The sequence below is a fragment of the Natator depressus genome, chromosome 7 (assembly GCF_965152275.1).
Source record: "Natator depressus isolate rNatDep1 chromosome 7, rNatDep2.hap1, whole genome shotgun sequence".
Classification (NCBI taxonomy): domain Eukaryota; kingdom Metazoa; phylum Chordata; order Testudines; family Cheloniidae; genus Natator; species Natator depressus.
The window spans coordinates 32295695-32311982 of record NC_134240.1 but is presented as its reverse complement, the minus strand read 5'-3'; the positions used below and the strand labels follow the sequence as shown (position 1 = coordinate 32311982).

Sequence of the window (16288 nt, the reverse complement as noted above, 5' to 3'; positions counted from 1 at the left end):
CTGGAAGGAGCCATGCTGGAGAGACTTTTGATTGTTGAGAGCCATGTATTTTTGGGTGCATATTTATCCTCCAGTCGTGGAACGACAGGGTGTTGTCTGGCAGAATCAGGACTCCTGGCTTCTCTTCCCGACTCCCAGGCCCCCTGCGCCAGCCCACTGGACCTCCCTCCCCTGCACTGGAGCTTGGAACAGAACCCAGGAGTCCTGGCGGCCAGCCACCCCCATTCCCCTGCTCCAACCTGGGAGTTCCCCCTAGGGTGCAATGGGGGCCATATAGGTTAATCAACCAGCAAAGACTGTGAAAGAGGAAGACCACTAAAAACTGCCTTTAAAATGCTTCTAAACCAGCTGGCTGCTAACCCAGTCCTGGCTGCACAGGCATCCCAGGGGCTCTCTAGAGAGGAGCAGCAGGGTGCTGTAGTAAAGACTGGAGCATTGTTTTCATGTCATAAGCAACCTGTTGTTTCCTGTCCATCTTAGGACATCTCAGACTCTGTATTGGCTTTACATCCCTCTGAATAAATACAGATAGGGGACAGACCCTCAGTATCTCCATGCCTGTATCTACACTGCAGAAACCATGTCGGCCTAGCCCTGGTGTGTAGACACAGCCTATGCCAACAGAAGGCGGTTTTCCTGCCAGTACGGGAACACCGCGTCCCCAAAGGAAGTTAGCAACGTTGATGGAAGCCCTCTTCCATTGGCATAGTAGCATCTGCACTGGGGATTTGGTCGGCATCTCTGTCAGTCGGGTGTGGTTACGTCAATATCACTTTTCATTGTCGGCCAGGTTGCACTACAAATTTCTCCTGGTATAATGATGCTGGATGAAGTGGGGGATATTTTTGTGACATTTTTATACTGGCATAAAAGTCCATAGCTTATTTTGCTCAGGGAACTGGTATAAGCTATACCAGCAAAAGGACTCTTTTTGTATAAAGTATTACATCTCCTCTAGGCTGGGAGTGGCATCCCACTGAAAGACTTAGAACTATTTAGCCTCACAAAGAGAACTGGGAAGAGGTTGTGGACTATAGCACTGTACTTACATGGGGGAAAAGAAAAGGAGTACTAGTGGCACCTTAGAGACTAACCAATTTATTTGAGCATAAGCTTTCGTGAGCTACATCCGATGAAGTGAGCTGTAGCTCACGAAAGCTTATGCTCAAATTAATTGGTTAGTCTCTAAGGTGCCACAAGTACTCCTTTTCTTTTTGCGAATACAGACTAACACGGCTGCTACTCTGAAACCTTACATGGAGGAGCGGCTCTCAGAGCAGAGAGCTCTGTAATGTAGCAGACAAAGGCAGGAGATCTGCTGGCTGGGGGCAGAAGTGAGAGAAATTCAGTCCCAAATTTTTAACAATTAACCATTGGAACATTTGACCTAGGGATGGGGTGGATTCACTATTGCTTGGTGTCTGTAAATCAAGATCCAGAGTCTCTGTTTAAAATGCACACTCTAGCTCCATTGCAGGTTATGGGCCTGAGGCAGGAATCAGCGGGTGACTTTTTTATTATTATTATTATTTTAAAACAAAAACTAAATTTTTGTGGATTTTCACCAATTTTTTTTTCTCTCCAGTTTTCAGTGGCTTTTAGCTGAAATTTGTTCAAGGTTTTGTTTTTGTTTTGATTTTCCCCCAGAAAATTTGCTTTGATTTTTTTTGATGGGGAAAAAATAGTGTTTTTCCCAACCCGCAAAAGTGATTTTCAGTGGCTTTCAGGAAATTTTACAGTTTAAGGCAGCTCTTGGCTGAAAAATTTTACTTTTTTAAAATTTTTTTGCCAAAATATGTACATTTTTCTGCCAAAAACTATTTGGGAGGTTTAACGTTATGGTTTTTGGCAGAACATTTTATGTGTTTTGGTGGTTTTCATAGAAAATTTGGGGTGTTTTTTTGACATTTTTTTTCCATTGTTCGCAGTGGTGTTGTAGCCATGTTGGTCCGAAAATATTAAAGAGACAAAGTGGGTAAGGTAATCTCTTTTATTGGACCAACTTTTGTTGGTGAAAGAGCCATGCTTTCAGCTCTGTGTAAGCTGGAAGATTGTCTCTTTCCCCAACAGAGGTTGGTCCAATAAAAGAGATTACCTCACCCACCTTCTTTCTCTCAAATTTTCCACTGACATTTTTGACAAAACAAACAATACTTTGTTTTTGTCGTCATTTAAACTTTCCCGGGGGATGGGGGGGGTGAATTTTCAACGAGCTCTGATGGCGTCTTTTCCCCTTGCTGAGTTCTACACCAACGCCTTCTAGCAAAACCCACATAGCCGGTCTGGCTGTCACAGGGTGGAGAGAAGCTGTGGGGGGTGGGGCATGGGAAGTGGAGTGTGTAGTTAGAGCAGCACTGGGGCTGCTCTCATTCTGTTCTATGTGGATTCATCACACTGGTGTCTGGGCACCTTCCAGTGGTCCATTGAGCAGCATGACTCCACAGGTGTCATATAGGGTTTCTTCTCCCCTCCTCTCCCAGGGGGAGAACCACAAGCAGTGGAATGTCTTGTTTTGGTAGGGTGTTGCTCTGTATTTGTATTAGAGAAGGCAGGGCAAGGAGAGGCACCTTGCACTTGGAGTAGAAGGCGGTGAGGTTTGGGATGGGTCTTAGCTCCTTAGGGAGCTCATTCTACAACACCTTCCCCCCCTGAAAGATGTGTCGCCTCGCACAGATGAGCTTTACCCTTCGTGTAAGGAGTGCCACTGGGCCAGAGGAGCAGAGTGGGGGTCTCCATCCTGGAATTATAGGCGGCCTTCTTGGTACCTTGGGTGCAAGTCATGGAGCCTGCAGGACCCAGACCTTGACCTTGATTCACTATTGTATGGGAAGCCAGTGCAGAGCACAGAGGACAGGGCTGATGCGTTAACAGTAGTCGGCACTGCTGAGGAGATACGCCGCAGCTGCCCATGTCAGCTGGAGTTTCCTAAGGACTGAAGACATCACACCCAGGTCACCGCAGTGCTGTGGTCGAGCTGAGCAATGACTAGGGCTGAATAACTGAGGCCAGGTCATGGTTGGCCAGGCTGGGGCAGCATCTCCGAGCCAGCCGGAGATGGTTGAAAGTGTTACTCACGGAGTGGGCACTGGTTCGGGGCGGGGCCTGACTCTGACGAGTGCCAGGTGATTTAAAAACATCTGGAGGTTGAGCGTTAAACCAGACCAGCAGCCATGTAGCTTTGCTTTCTCTGCCTGTGATCAGCAGAGTTCAGGACAGCTGTATCTTTGAGCCCCTCATTGATTTGTTTGACTAAAGCATTTTCCAGAAAGGCAGCCAGTCTGGATCTGATGGAGAATCCACCGCTGTCCTTGGCAGGTTGTTCCAATTGTTAATCACCCTCCCTTTGAAAAAAAATGTGTCCTGTATTTGAATGTGTCTGGCTTTCACTTCCAGCCTTTGGTTCTTAGTCTGCCTTTCTCCACTAGGTTAAAGAGCCCTTTAGGACCTGGGATTTTCTTTGTGGGAAGGTGCTTACATACATGATCAACTCACTGCTTAATCTTCTTTGTGATTAAACTAAACAGATCGAGTTCCTTAAGTCTCTTGCTGTCAGGGCTTTTTTCCACCCTTCTCAGTGGCTCTTTTCTGCACCCTCTCCAATTTAACCAACATCTTTCCTAAAATGTGGACCCCAGAACTGGATGCACTATTCCAGTACCGGTCTCACCAGTGCCCTATACAGAGGTCAAATCACCTCCCTCCTCCTGCTCACTACTCCCCTCTTTATGCATTTGTGACTGGATATACCAGACCCTCTGAAGCCCCCTGCTGGAGGCCTTGTGGCCCTGCCACACCCTGTCCCAAAACAGGGCAATGGAGAGGGTCCTCCAAGCTGCCTAGAGTGACTGTGTGGGCACAGCCAATCAGGGCCCAGGAGTCTATTATAAGATGAACTGCAGGGCCAGAGGGAATTCAGTTCCTTGTTGGAGCTGTAGGGGGTGAGTCTGGAGGGCTGATGGAGTTGCAGAACCCTGAAGAGGGCAGCACTGCCAGAACCTGGGGAGAGCAAGAAGGCACCCTGAGCTGGTTACTGGGACTCCATTAGGACAGGGCCCTGAGGTGAAGGTGCAGACGCTGCAGGGAAGCGGCTCAGGGAATTAGAGAAACTGTGTGACATAGTTAAAGGGACACAGCAAACAGCTGTGATCTACAAGGTCCCTGGGCTGGGAGCTGGAGTAGTGGGCAGTCCTGGGTCCCCCACCCTGCTAGCCACTAGGGGGAAATGGCCTGGACATTGAGGCACCCCAGAAAGGGAACTGAACTCTAGTGGCCCAACTGGAGAGCTGTAGCCAGGAAGCCCCAAGAGGATGAAGACATTATCCCTGCTCTGGGATAGAGCAGTGTCCCAGGGCTCCCTGCCTGGAGACAATCTGAGAGCGAGTGTTCAGGTGTGCTCAGAGTGCACCCTGTTACAGCATCCCAGGACTGGATCAGCCTGTGGTGGGGCATCCACCTCACACTGGCCAGTAAGGGATTAATAAAGCCCTAGGGCAGCTGAGCGAAAAGCAGACAATAGGAGAGGGGCTGTGAGGAGTGGCCAATCAGGGCCCAGCAGACCCATATAAGAAGAGTTGCAGGATGGACAGAGGAGAGCAGGGTGAGTAGCTGCCTGGAGCTGGAGTAGGCTGCAATGCTGTAGCACCTTGGACAGAGCAGTGCAGGCAGGACCCCAGGGAGAGGGGAAGGAGCTCCAGATGAGCTGCTGAGACTGAGGCGGTTGCTGTAGCCCCGGGGAAGTGACCCAGGGAAATGCAAACAAACACAGTGACTGTGGATCAGAGGGTCCGTGGGCTCAGATCTGGAATAGTGGGCAGGCCTGGGTCTCCCCATTGTGGAAGTAGGAGGACAGTTTTTACTGCAATCACCACTGGGGAAGTGGCTGGACTACTGAGGAGCTAAACCTCCCCCAGAAGGGGGACATGGGCAGTGCCACGGCCAGAGGGCTGAGCCACAAAGAGGACGCTGCAGTTCCTGAGGCGGCGAGAGGGGCTGCAGGCAGACGGCAGAGATAGAGTGGCAGTGTGCAGACTGTCTACCTTGAGCTCAGCCCCAGAGCGACCTGGGGAGGCGCCAGTCCGTTGGTGACTAACACACCATGAGACAGCCCTTTGGGCCACTGTGTTGCACTGGCAGCTCATATTGAGCTGCTTGTCCACTATGACACCCCCACCCCCTATATCCTTTACAGTCACTGCTTTCCAAGATAAAACCTTCAAAATGGAAGCCCATGTTTGCTTGGCATGGAAAACAGACCCACCTTGACATCCGTGCTCTTTCACTTAGTGAAAGGGTTTCCCATGGCATCTTTGGCTGTAACTTTTCTTCCCATCCATGTCCAGCTGCACTCCAGAAATGGCTGCATATCCACGGGGCTTGCTATACAGACATTGTGTCGCAGTTATGGGGGAAAGACCTTACACTATATCTAAGGATAGGTGGTATGAAGGCAGAGAAGTAGGAGTCAAGACTCCTGGGTTCTTTTCCTAGCTCTGGGAGAAGTGTGGTCTAAGAGATTAGACCAGGGGAGCAGGATGGCTGGGAGTCAGGACTTGTGGGTTCCAGTTCCAGGAAGGGAGTTGGGTCTGGTGGATTGGTGTTGGGGGAGAGGGGGGCTGGGAGTCAAGACTTCTGGGTTCTATTCCTAGTTTGGCTGTATTATGCATAAAATATTTGACTGTAGTTAACCTCCTTCTGGAGGATCTAATTAATGAGTCCACACCAGCCAGAAATGGGTTGCAAAGGACCCATGCGTGGGAAAACAAGATACAACGTGATATTGTTTTGCACTGATGCATCTATTCATCTTGGAGTAGGAATGGCTTCCCAGAGGTACAGTGGCTTTGCACACACACGCGCGCTCAAGGCTGTGTTAGCTACAGGAAAGACGTACAAGCTCAAACTATCAGCCATCTTATCCTGGGTCTGATTACACCCACCAGCACTTACAGTGAACATCCTGGGGGCTTGGATGTGTGCCAACGAAGCATTGCTAAACACAAGACTGGGATAGCTGCTCTCTCTCATCTCTCTCACATATCCAAGGCCTGGAGAAGCCTATTCCTTCGCACAGCGAAGTCTCACATCTCCGGAAGCCCACTATGTATTCACCGCCAGTCTGGGTATTGCTTTAATATACCAGGCCTTTAATCTCGCTCGCCACCGCTTCGGTTCTGACCTCCTTTCTAAGAGCAGCTCTCTCCAGGACTGACAGAGCCTGTGAGACAGGCTTTCAAACAAGATTGTTGGGATCTCTTAGGGTTAAGTATAACAATAAGCTGCTAATGTGCTGACATGGTATTAGGGGACAAAAGCAAATGTAGGCAATATTTTTGGGTCTAAATACATAAGTTACAGATTATTCTGTCTAATACGTAAGTTGCAAATTCTTCAGTATTTCTTTGTCTAAAATATAAGTTGCCAGATTCTTTCCTTCTCTGTTGCTCATAAAGATTGATAAGGACGCAGCTGCAAGAGAAATGCCCTTTGTGTAAAAGAAGGTAAAAGGAATGTTATCTTCCCCTCCCTCCCTTTCCCAGCTACATAAACCAGCCCTGGCTTAGGACCCCTTCTCCCCTGAGAACTGTTCATGGCCCCTTCCTCCCTCCCCTGAGAACTGCTAATGAGGAAGATTTATGGCAACAATTTGTTGCCAAGAAATGCATCTTCAAGGTAAAAGTAATGTGTAATGCTATGAGTAATAGACAGAGATGGCTTTACTAATAGTGGGTGTTTCTGTTTATTAATAAAGGAGTTTTGGGGTGTTGTAACAAATGTAGGCATGTACATACTAATCTAAACAAAAAGAGTGTTGTAATCAATTTGGTGCTTACTGGACAATTGGGTCCAGGGGAACAAGTACCGCAATAAAGAAGCCTGTACTCAAATCCACCTCTCGCAATGTTCCCTCTAATTTTTGACAGGCTGTGTGCGCAAAAAATTTCTTCTGTGCAAATTTTTGTGCGCGTGGTGTTTTGCCGTGTGTGTGGGGTTTAGGATCTGTTCCCACACAGCTTAGAGGGAACAGTGCCTCTGGGTCAACCTGCTCCTTTTTTCCTCTAACAGAGATCACAATAAATTTCAATCCTTGTGCTGGGTGCTGCACAGACCCCGCTCCCTGACTCTGATGGGGCAGCAGGGGAAGCATCATTTCAGGAGCACCACAGAGCAGGACCAAGATTGGGGCCCTTTGTGCTGGGCCTTGCACAGACCATGACTGAGATCAGGGGCCCTGTTTTGCCAGGTGTTGCACAAACTTCATTCCCCCCCCCCCCCACCCCTTGATAGGGGGCCATCATGCCAGGTGCTGCACAGACCCTGACCGAGATCAGGACTCCAGTGGGCTGTGCACTGCCCAGCTGGTCCCTGCCACAAAGACCTTCCGGTCTAAGTGGACAAAAAGGAATAATTATCCCTATTTTACAGGTGTGCAAGTGGAGGCAGAGTGAGATGAACAAATGATACGGCTAGATGCTCACTGGAACGTATGAAGGGAGACTATGCTAGGCTGGGGAAGACGCTTAAGGAAATCGAGGCTCAGGTGATCTTTAGTGGGATTCTGCCTGTTCCTAGAGGGCAACAAAGGTGTGACAAGATTGACTATCAACAGATGGCTTAGGCAGTGGTGCTATAAGGAGGGCTTTGGGATGTATGGCCACTGGGAGGCATTCATGGACAGAAGACAGTTCTCTCGGGATGGACTTCATCTGAGTAGGGAAGGAAATAGACTTCTAGGATGGAGGCTGGCACAACTGATTAAGAGAGCTTTAAACTAGGAATTTGAGGGAGATGGTTGGGAGATGTCCAGGTAATCTCCACACGGGATTTTAGCATTGAGAGGGAAGAAAACGAAGTAAGAAAGGATACAGCCGTGGGTAGGAGAATGTATATAAGGAGGAAGGGCAGTGTGGATACCAGTCTAATAGGTCATACTGGCTATAGAATGACCGTGCCTAATAGGGTACAGAATGTGAGTGAAGCCAAACAGCAAAAATTAAGATGTTTGTACACCAATGCGAGGAGCCTAGGTAACAAAATGGAGGAACTAGAGCTACTGGTGCAGGAAGTGAAACCAGACATTTTCGGGATAACAGAAACATGGTGGAATACTAGTCATGACTGGACTACAGGTACTGAAGGGTATGTGCTGTTCAGGAAAGACAGAAGTAAAGGTGGTGGAGTAGCATTGTAGATCAATGATGAGGTAGAATGTAAAGAAATAAGAAGCGATGGAATGGATAAGAGTCCATCTGGGAAAAAATTACATTAGGGAAGAAAACTACTAGAGCCTCCCCTGGGATAGTGCTTGGGGTGTGCTATAGACCGCCGGGATCTAATTTGGATAGAGCCCTCTTTAATGTTTTTAATGAAGTAAATACTAATGGAAACTGCGTGATCATGGGAGACTTTAACTTCCCAGATATAGACTGGAGAACAAGTGCTAGTAATAGGGCTCAGATTTTCCTAGATGCAATAGCTGATGGGTTCCTTCATGAAGTAGTTGCTGAACCGACTAGTGGGGATGCCATTTTAGATTTGGTTTTGGTGAGTAGTGAGGACCTCATAGAAGAAATGGTTGTAGGAGACAATCTTGGTTCAAGTGATCATGAGCTAATTCAGTTCAAACTGAACAGAAGGATTAACAAAAATAAATCTGCAACTAGGGGTTTTGATTTCAAAAGGGCTGACTTCCAAAAATTAAGGAAATTAGTTAGGGAAGTGGATTGGACTGAAGAACTTACGGATCTAAAGGCAGAGGAGGCCTGGGATTACTTTAAATCAAAGCTGCAGAAGCTATCGGAAGCCTGCATCCCAAGAAAGGGGAAAAATTTCATAGGCAGGAGTTGTAGACCAAGATGGATGAGGAAGCATCTCAGAGAGGTGATGAAGAGAAAGCATACAGGGAGTGGAAGATGGGAGGGATCAGCAAGGAAAGCTACCTTATTGAGGTCAGAACATGTAGGGATAAAGTGAGACAGGCTAAAAGTCAAGTAGAGTTGGACCTTGCAAAGGGAATTAAAACCAATAGTAAAAGTTCTATAGCCATATAAATAAGAAGAAAACAAAGAAAGAAGAGGGACCGCTAAACACTGAGGATGGAGTGGAGATCAAGGATAATCTAGGCATGGCCCAATATCTAAACAAATACTTTGCCTCGGTCTTTTATAAGGCTAAAGAGGATCTTAGGAATAACGGTAGCATAACAAATGGGAATGAGGATATGGAGGTAGAAGCGAAACTCGAACATCTTAATGGGACTAAATCGGGGGCCCCAGATAATCTTCATCCAAGAATATTAAAGGAATTGGCACATGAAATTGCAAGCCCATTAGCAAGAATTTTTAATGAATCTGTAAACGCAGGAGTTGTACTGTATGATTGGAGAATTGCTAACATAGTTCCTATTTTTAAGAAAGGGGAAAAAAAAGTGATCTGGGTAACTACAGGCCTGTTTGACATCTGTAGTAAGCAAGGTCTTGGAAAAAATTTTGAAGGAGAAGGTAGTTAAGGACATTGAGGTCAATGGTAAATGGGACAAAATACAACATGGTTTTATAAAAGGTAGATCGTGCCGTGCCAAACCAACCTGATCTCCTTCTTTGAGAAAGTAACAGATATTTTTTTTTTTTTTTAGACAAAGGAAACGCAGTGGATCTAATTTACCTAGATTTCAGTAAGGCGTTTGATACCGTGCCACATGGGGGAATTATTAAATTGGAAAAGATGGGGATCAATATGAAAACTGAAAGGTGGATAAGGAATTGGTTAACAGGGAGACTACAGCGGGTCCTACTGAAAGGTGAACTGTCAGGCTGGAGGGAGGTTACCAGTGGAGTTCCTCAGGGATCAGTTTTGGGACCAATCTTATTTAATCTTTTTATTACTGACCTTGGCACAAAAAGTGGGAGTGTGCTAATAAAGTTTGCGGATGATACAAAGCTGGGAGGTATTGCCAATTTAGAGAGAGACTGGGATATCATACAGGAGGATCTGGATGACCTTGTAAACTGGAGTAATAGTAATAGGATGAAATTTAATAGTGAGAAGTGTAAGGCTATGCATTTAGGGATTAACAACAAGAATTTTAGTTATAAGCTGGGGACGCATCAATTAGAAGTAACGGAGGAAGAGAAGGACCTTGGAGTATTGGTTGATCATAGGATGACTATGAGCCGCCAATGTGATATGGCTGTGAAAAAAGCTAATGCGGTCTTGGGATGCATCAGGCGAGGTATTTCCAGTAGAGATAAGGAGGTTTTAGTACCGTTATACAAGGCACTGGTGAGACCTCACCTGCAATACTGTGTGCAGTCCTGTTCTTCCATGTTTGAATTCATCCTTCTTAAACTGGAACAGGTACAGAGAAGGGCTACTAGGATGATCCGAGGAATGGAAAACATGTCTTATGAAAGGAGACTCAAGGAGCTTGGCTTGTTTAGCCTAACTAAAAGAAGGCTGAGGGGAGATATGATTGCTCTCTATAAATATATCCGAGGGATAAATACCGGAGAGGGAGAGGAATTATTTAAGCTCAGTACCAATGTGGACACAAGAACAAATGGATATAAACTGGTCATTGGGAAGCTTAGACTTGAAATTAGACGAAGGTTTCTAACCATCAGAGGAGTGAAGTTTTGGAATAGTCTTCTAAGGGAAGCAGTGGGTGCAAAAGACCTAGCTGGCTTTAAGATTAGACTTGGTAAGTTTATGGAGGAGATGGTATGATGGGATAACATGATTTTGGCAATTAACTGATCTTATTAAATATTCATGGTAAATAGGCCCAATGGCCTGTGATGAGATGTTAGATGGGGTGGGATCTGAGTTACTACAGGAAAGAATTTTCTGGGTATCTGGCTGGTGAATCTTGCCCATATGCTCAGGGTTTAGCTGATCACCTTATTTGGGGTCGGGAAGGAATTTTCCTCCAGGGCAGATTGGAAGAGGCCCTGGAGGTGTTTTGCCCTCCTCTGTAGCATGGGGCACGGGTCACTTGCTGGAGCATTCTCTGCTCCTTGAAGTCTTTAAACCACGATTTGAGGACTTCAGTAGCTCAGACATAGGTGAGAGGTTTTTCGCAGGAGTGGGTGGGTGAGATTCTGTGGCCTGCGTTGTGCAGGAGGTCGGACTAGATGATCATAATGGTCCCTTCTGACCTTAATATCTGTGAACATTCAAGTGGAAGGCAGGGACTGAGAGTTGGAACTTGTGAGTTCTATTCCTGGCTCTCGGAGCACAGTGAAATCTAATGGGTTAGAACAGCGGGTGCTGGGCTTCAGCACCCCTAGACTGTATTCCTGGTGCTGAGCACAGTGGCAGCGTTTAGTGGGTTAAAGCAGGGGGGCTGGGAGTCAGGATTCCTGAGTGCCATCCTGGTTCTAGGAGCAGAGTGAGCTCTCATGGATAGAGACAGGGAAGCAGGAGCCAGAACTCCTGGGCTCTATTCCAGACTCGCTCTGTGAATTTTGGGGCATGTCCCTTTCCTGCTTTGCACCTTAGGCTCTAACCATGAAACTCCAACAGAGTTAGGAACGGGGTGTCTAATCCTGGCCTGGCTTTCCCTCCCATGCAGTGCAGTGAGCTGTGCCATTCAGGGAGGAACAGAGGAGCCAGAGTCCCCTAAGGGGGCCTGCACTCCGGCACCTTCACTGCAGCAGCGAAGGAATCCGTCGCCCATTGTTGGCTTGCATTTCCTGAGATGTACCCCAGGAGGATGGGAGCAGCCAGAGGGGCCACAGGGAGCTGGCAAGGACAGGGACCTGCCTCTCCGATTTCCCCCATGGCAGTAAATGAGCTGGGAAGCCTCTACTGTTCCATCACATCTATGGCAAAGACCCAGCCCTCCAGGTGTTGTGGCAAAGAGCTTGTATTAGGGATCTTCTGAGCGCTTGGTAGAGAGTGGGGTGTAGTGGGTTTGGAGGGGCTTGTCTAGTGGGTTACAGCTAAAAATCACAGAGCAGGGAGTTAGGCCACCTGGGGGTTTTCTGCCAGCTCTAGGAGGGGAGTGGGGTGTGGTGGGTTAGAGCAGGGGCGACAGGACTCCTAGCTTCAATTCCTGATTCTGGGGATATTGTCTAATAGGTTTAGCTTGCCTCCCCTGGTCCCTGCACATTGCAGCCTGCTCCAGGGTGGCGGTGGCAGGGTCTCTGTGCCTGTCAGACTGGGCCAACAGCAGAGAGTTTGCTGACTGAGTATTAAGTAGATTTTTGGTTGCTAGGGAAATGCTGCTATAGCTGGATAAGGAGAAATCCTCCTACTTCTAGAACTCCTTCCCCCACACTGCTCTGCCTATGGCCCCTCCTTTCCCCCACATGCACCACTGGGCCCCACTCCCCTCCTAGAGCTGGGGAAAGAACCCAGCAGTCCTGACTCCCACTCTAGTCCTAGATCTGGCATAGAACCCAGGAGGCCTCACTCATGCCTCTGTGTTTTTTAGCAGCATGACCATTCCCCCCCCACTCTCGCGCGTGCTCTCTCTCTCTCTTCTCTTCCCCCATCCCCTAGACCAGCTCCTCAATTCTCATTCCCTCTCTTTCATCCCCAGCTCCCAAGTCACTAACCCTCCCCACCACTGCCAGGCAGTTCCTCTCCCCGAGTGCTAAGGTGCATGGAAAGTTGGGAGAACCAACGTCACTCAGGACATTTGAATCTAGGACACAGCCTAACCTTGGGGGATAGACTGTAGGAGGGGTGATCCTGCCTTGCTCTTGCAGTCAGTGCTGACCTCCGTGCCCCAGCACAATGCCAGGGGCACTCTGCTGCAGGGCTCAGTAGGGGGTGCTCTCCCCTGGCAGTCAGTGCTGGCTCCCAGTGTGGTGATGGGGGGAATGATGCTGCAGGGAGCAGGGTGGGGCTCAGCGGATGAGTTTCAGGATGTTCTCGTAGCTCAAGAAGGTCACCGCGTTGACAGGGAAGGCACGGATGCTGTTCAGGGCAAGGCCCTTTAGGAAAACCTGGGGTCCCTCATGCCGAACGCTGATGCGGATGCAATCCAAGACCCCGTGGTAGGACACTCCCTTCACCCCGTCCATCTGGAGCCGGGCCTTGATCACATCCATGGGCGTGGCTAAGGCCCAGGAGACTGTGCCAGCACAGCCCCCAGCTATGAAAACTGTCATCGGGCCTGGGAGCAAAGGGAAGAGAGTTAGGGCTCAACTACAGGAGAGGCGGGGCTCGGCAGGGGCCATTACCGCTCAGTCAGTGCTGTCCCCAGGGCAGTGGTTGTGGTTAGTTATTGTGCGGTTGTTAAACACCTGTCAGTTTCCACCCAAGCGGTGGCTGCATTATAGCACTGTGTGAAAAGATCTGTCTTAATTGTCTTTGGCCCATCAAAGTACTCACATTACGCAACAGGAATCCCAGTTCCCTACAGTCTCTTCCCCCAGCAAGGTGGATAGCCCCCTCCAGTCCACTTCCCCTCTCACCCGGTTCTCTCCCTGGCGCTGTCACAGCCCGGCACAGGCTGACGTAGATGAGGAAGTAGACGGGCATAGTGGGTGTATCTCGCAGCACCAGGGCCCAGGTGCCCCGGAACAGGCCCAGTACCCCCTCCTCACGGAATATGCAGGCACCACAATGCACCGGGCCCCGGTACTGGGCTCCAGGGACCCCCACTGGACTCCTCAGCCCATAGGAGTGAGTCTGGTTCTGTAGCCGAACTTTGATCAGATCAACAGGAGCCAGGACCACGGCCTGAGATTGGGGTGCGGGGGAGGGAATGGGGGAAAAAAATGAGTCCTCTGGTTAGTTCCTTAAGGGAAAATACTGACATGCAATAGAGAACCCCAAGTGTCCTAGCTCCCAGCCCTGCTTTCTCTAACCCACTTCGACCCCACTGCCCTTCCCTGAGCTGGGATAGAACCCAGGAGTCTTGACTCCCAGCTCCCCCCCCCCCGCCCCGCTCTAACCACTGGACCCAACTCCCTTCCCCTACCAGAGGTAGGGCTAGAAGCCAGGAGTTCTGCTCTCTTCCCCCCGCATGAGCTGCCTGGTCCCTCACCTGCATCAGGCCGGAGAAGCTGCCAGCAGTGAGGACATGGGCGTAGCTGGGGGGGTTGGCAAGGCGTTCGTGGTGGTGGGTGGCACTCAGGTACAGCAGGGCATTGCTGTAGGCCCCAAACATCACTGAGTTGACCAGGGCCACGCTCAGCAGTGGGAAACTCATCCCCTTAAAGAAGCCTAGGACCTGCAAGGCAAAGGGCGCCATGGTGGGATCAATGCCAGCCCTAGGCGTATGTGGCTCACGGCTCGGTGTGAGCCATGGTGAGAGTGTGATTGGGGGACCCCTCCCCAAAAGCTGACACCCATGCGTACACGCACACGCTGCTCCCCGTAGCATATGGTATGGGGGGGGAGGGGCTGATCTCTGTCAGGGGCAGATGTGCAGCCCCCAGCACGAGGGGGGCCTCTGAGCTTGGGCCGGGGTCTCTTGGCATTGCCCTAATACAAATAATAAACGTGCTGCCGCAAACCGTTTCATTGCGGTACGTTTTGATCATGCAGTCCAGGATCCCCCGATAGCCAGACTGCGTCTGCAGCCGCACCTGGAATGAGACACCATCTTTAAGCGAAGAATTTGCAGAGAAATATTAACAGCAGCAGTTTATGCAAAGGCCAAAGTCGTCCTCAGAGGCATTTGGAGGTAGCATTTTCTAGCAGATGGGACTGTGGCCTGGGACTTAGGACGCCTGACTTCTGCTCACAGCTTTGGCAGGAGAGTGGGGTCTGGCGAATTAAAGCTGTGGGGGTTGGCGCTGGGGGTCGGCGCTGGGGGTCAAGACTCCCAGGTTCTATTCCTGGTTCTGCCATTGAGTTGGGCAAGTCCTTCTCTGTGCCTCTATTTCCCCTCCCAGCTTGTCTACTCAGACTGTGGACTCTTGTGGGGAGGGATTCTCTCACTGTGGGTCTGTGCAGTGCCTCTCCTGATGGGTGGAGGGGACCTGATCTCATGGGAGGAGGAGGGTCTGTGTAGTGCCTGGCCTGATAGGGGGGCCTGAACTCCGGCAGGGAGGGTCTGTGGAAACAAAGGCCCCAATGTTGGTTAGCTCTACCATAATACGAAATAAATGAGTTAAAATAGCTATTGCTTGCCCTTTGAGGTGCTGGACATTGCTCTGAGCTAGCCAGTTCCCCAGCAGGGATGTATCTCCTCATTCTATCTATAGGAGAGAAGTTTTCCCTGTCCCTTCCCACCCCCTATCCCCCTACAGCAGTACCAGCTTCATATTCACCTTCACTGTGTCCACTGGGTGCCCCAAGGCCAGCCCCACAGCTCCTGTGTCCAAAGAAAAAACAAGTCAGTTGGAAATTAGAACCCGCCACTGCCCCGGTAATGAGAATGGAACCCAGGAGTCCTGACTTCCCAGGCCTGCTGCTGTAACTCAGTAGGCCCACCCCCTAGGGGCTAGGAATAGGACCCAGGGCTCTTTTTCTTGGGAATCCCAATGCTGCCGGCAAATGTTAAAATGGTTGAAAAGAACACAGACCCCCAGTGCAAGACAGGGCTTGATTATTTTTAACTCCCTTGTTAATGAGCGACTGGGAACTGTCACATCTTTTTCAGCAAAAATAACCTGAATTTGGCATTTAAATTCCACTCTTTAAAATACAACTAAATTGAGGAGGGCAGCCAGCCTTGTCATTATGAAGCTAGACTGGGATTCAGGGAACCTGGTTTCATTCCCTTCTCTGCTACTGCCTCCCTGGATGATCTTGGGCAAGTCACTTCCCTGCTCTGCCTCAGTTTCCCCCTGTATAAAGGGGGCAGAATAATCTTTCCTTTGTCTATTAATTTAGATTATAAATTCTTTGGGGGCAAAAACTGTCTCATTAGGTGTTTGTGCAGTGCCCGGCACAATAGGGGCCCTAGTCTCAGTTGGCAGGGTCTGTGCAGCACTTAGCCTGGCGGGATGGGGTCCTCAGTCTCATCTGGGGTCTGTGCAGCCCCTGCACGACAAGGTCCTGACTCTGAGCGGCAGGGACGCGTGTCTGCGCAGCGCCCAGGAGGGTGGGAATTGGATCTTTCTCATTCTTACCTGAAATCCAGCCAGCCACAAACTCCTCCACGGGCATGGTGAGTAGAGCGCAGGGACTGTACAGGGTTCTGAGTAAGGAGAAAGATCTGGTCAAAGTTAATCCATTTAATCCCTAACTCATCCTCCTGGGTGCTTCAATCTTTAACTTGATTCTCCCCAGTGCTATGAATTGCCCTCTTCCCAACAGCAGTGCCCAGGGGCACGCGGGAAAATGGAAAAGTAGGAAACTAAGCAGGGGTTACCATGCACAGTTAGGG

General features: G+C 49.4%; 1 protein-coding gene across 1 annotated transcript in view; it reads right to left on the bottom strand.

Moving 5' to 3' along the window:
- Nucleotides 1-7706: 7706 nt before the first annotated feature.
- SLC25A45 (solute carrier family 25 member 45) overlaps nucleotides 7707-16288 on the bottom strand; it is an 11832-nt gene continuing 3250 nt past the window's right edge. The window contains exons 3-8 of the mRNA XM_074957985.1: nucleotides 16032-16099; nucleotides 15228-15271; nucleotides 14469-14540; nucleotides 13997-14182; nucleotides 13422-13689; nucleotides 7707-13120 (exon numbers count right to left, since the gene is read on the bottom strand). Coding sequence (XP_074814086.1) covers nucleotides 12852-13120; nucleotides 13422-13689; nucleotides 13997-14182; nucleotides 14469-14540; nucleotides 15228-15271; nucleotides 16032-16068 — 876 coding nt within the window. The 5' untranslated portion in view covers nucleotides 16069-16099 and the 3' untranslated portion in view covers nucleotides 7707-12851. The remainder of the gene's footprint in view (nucleotides 13121-13421; nucleotides 13690-13996; nucleotides 14183-14468; nucleotides 14541-15227; nucleotides 15272-16031; nucleotides 16100-16288) is intronic.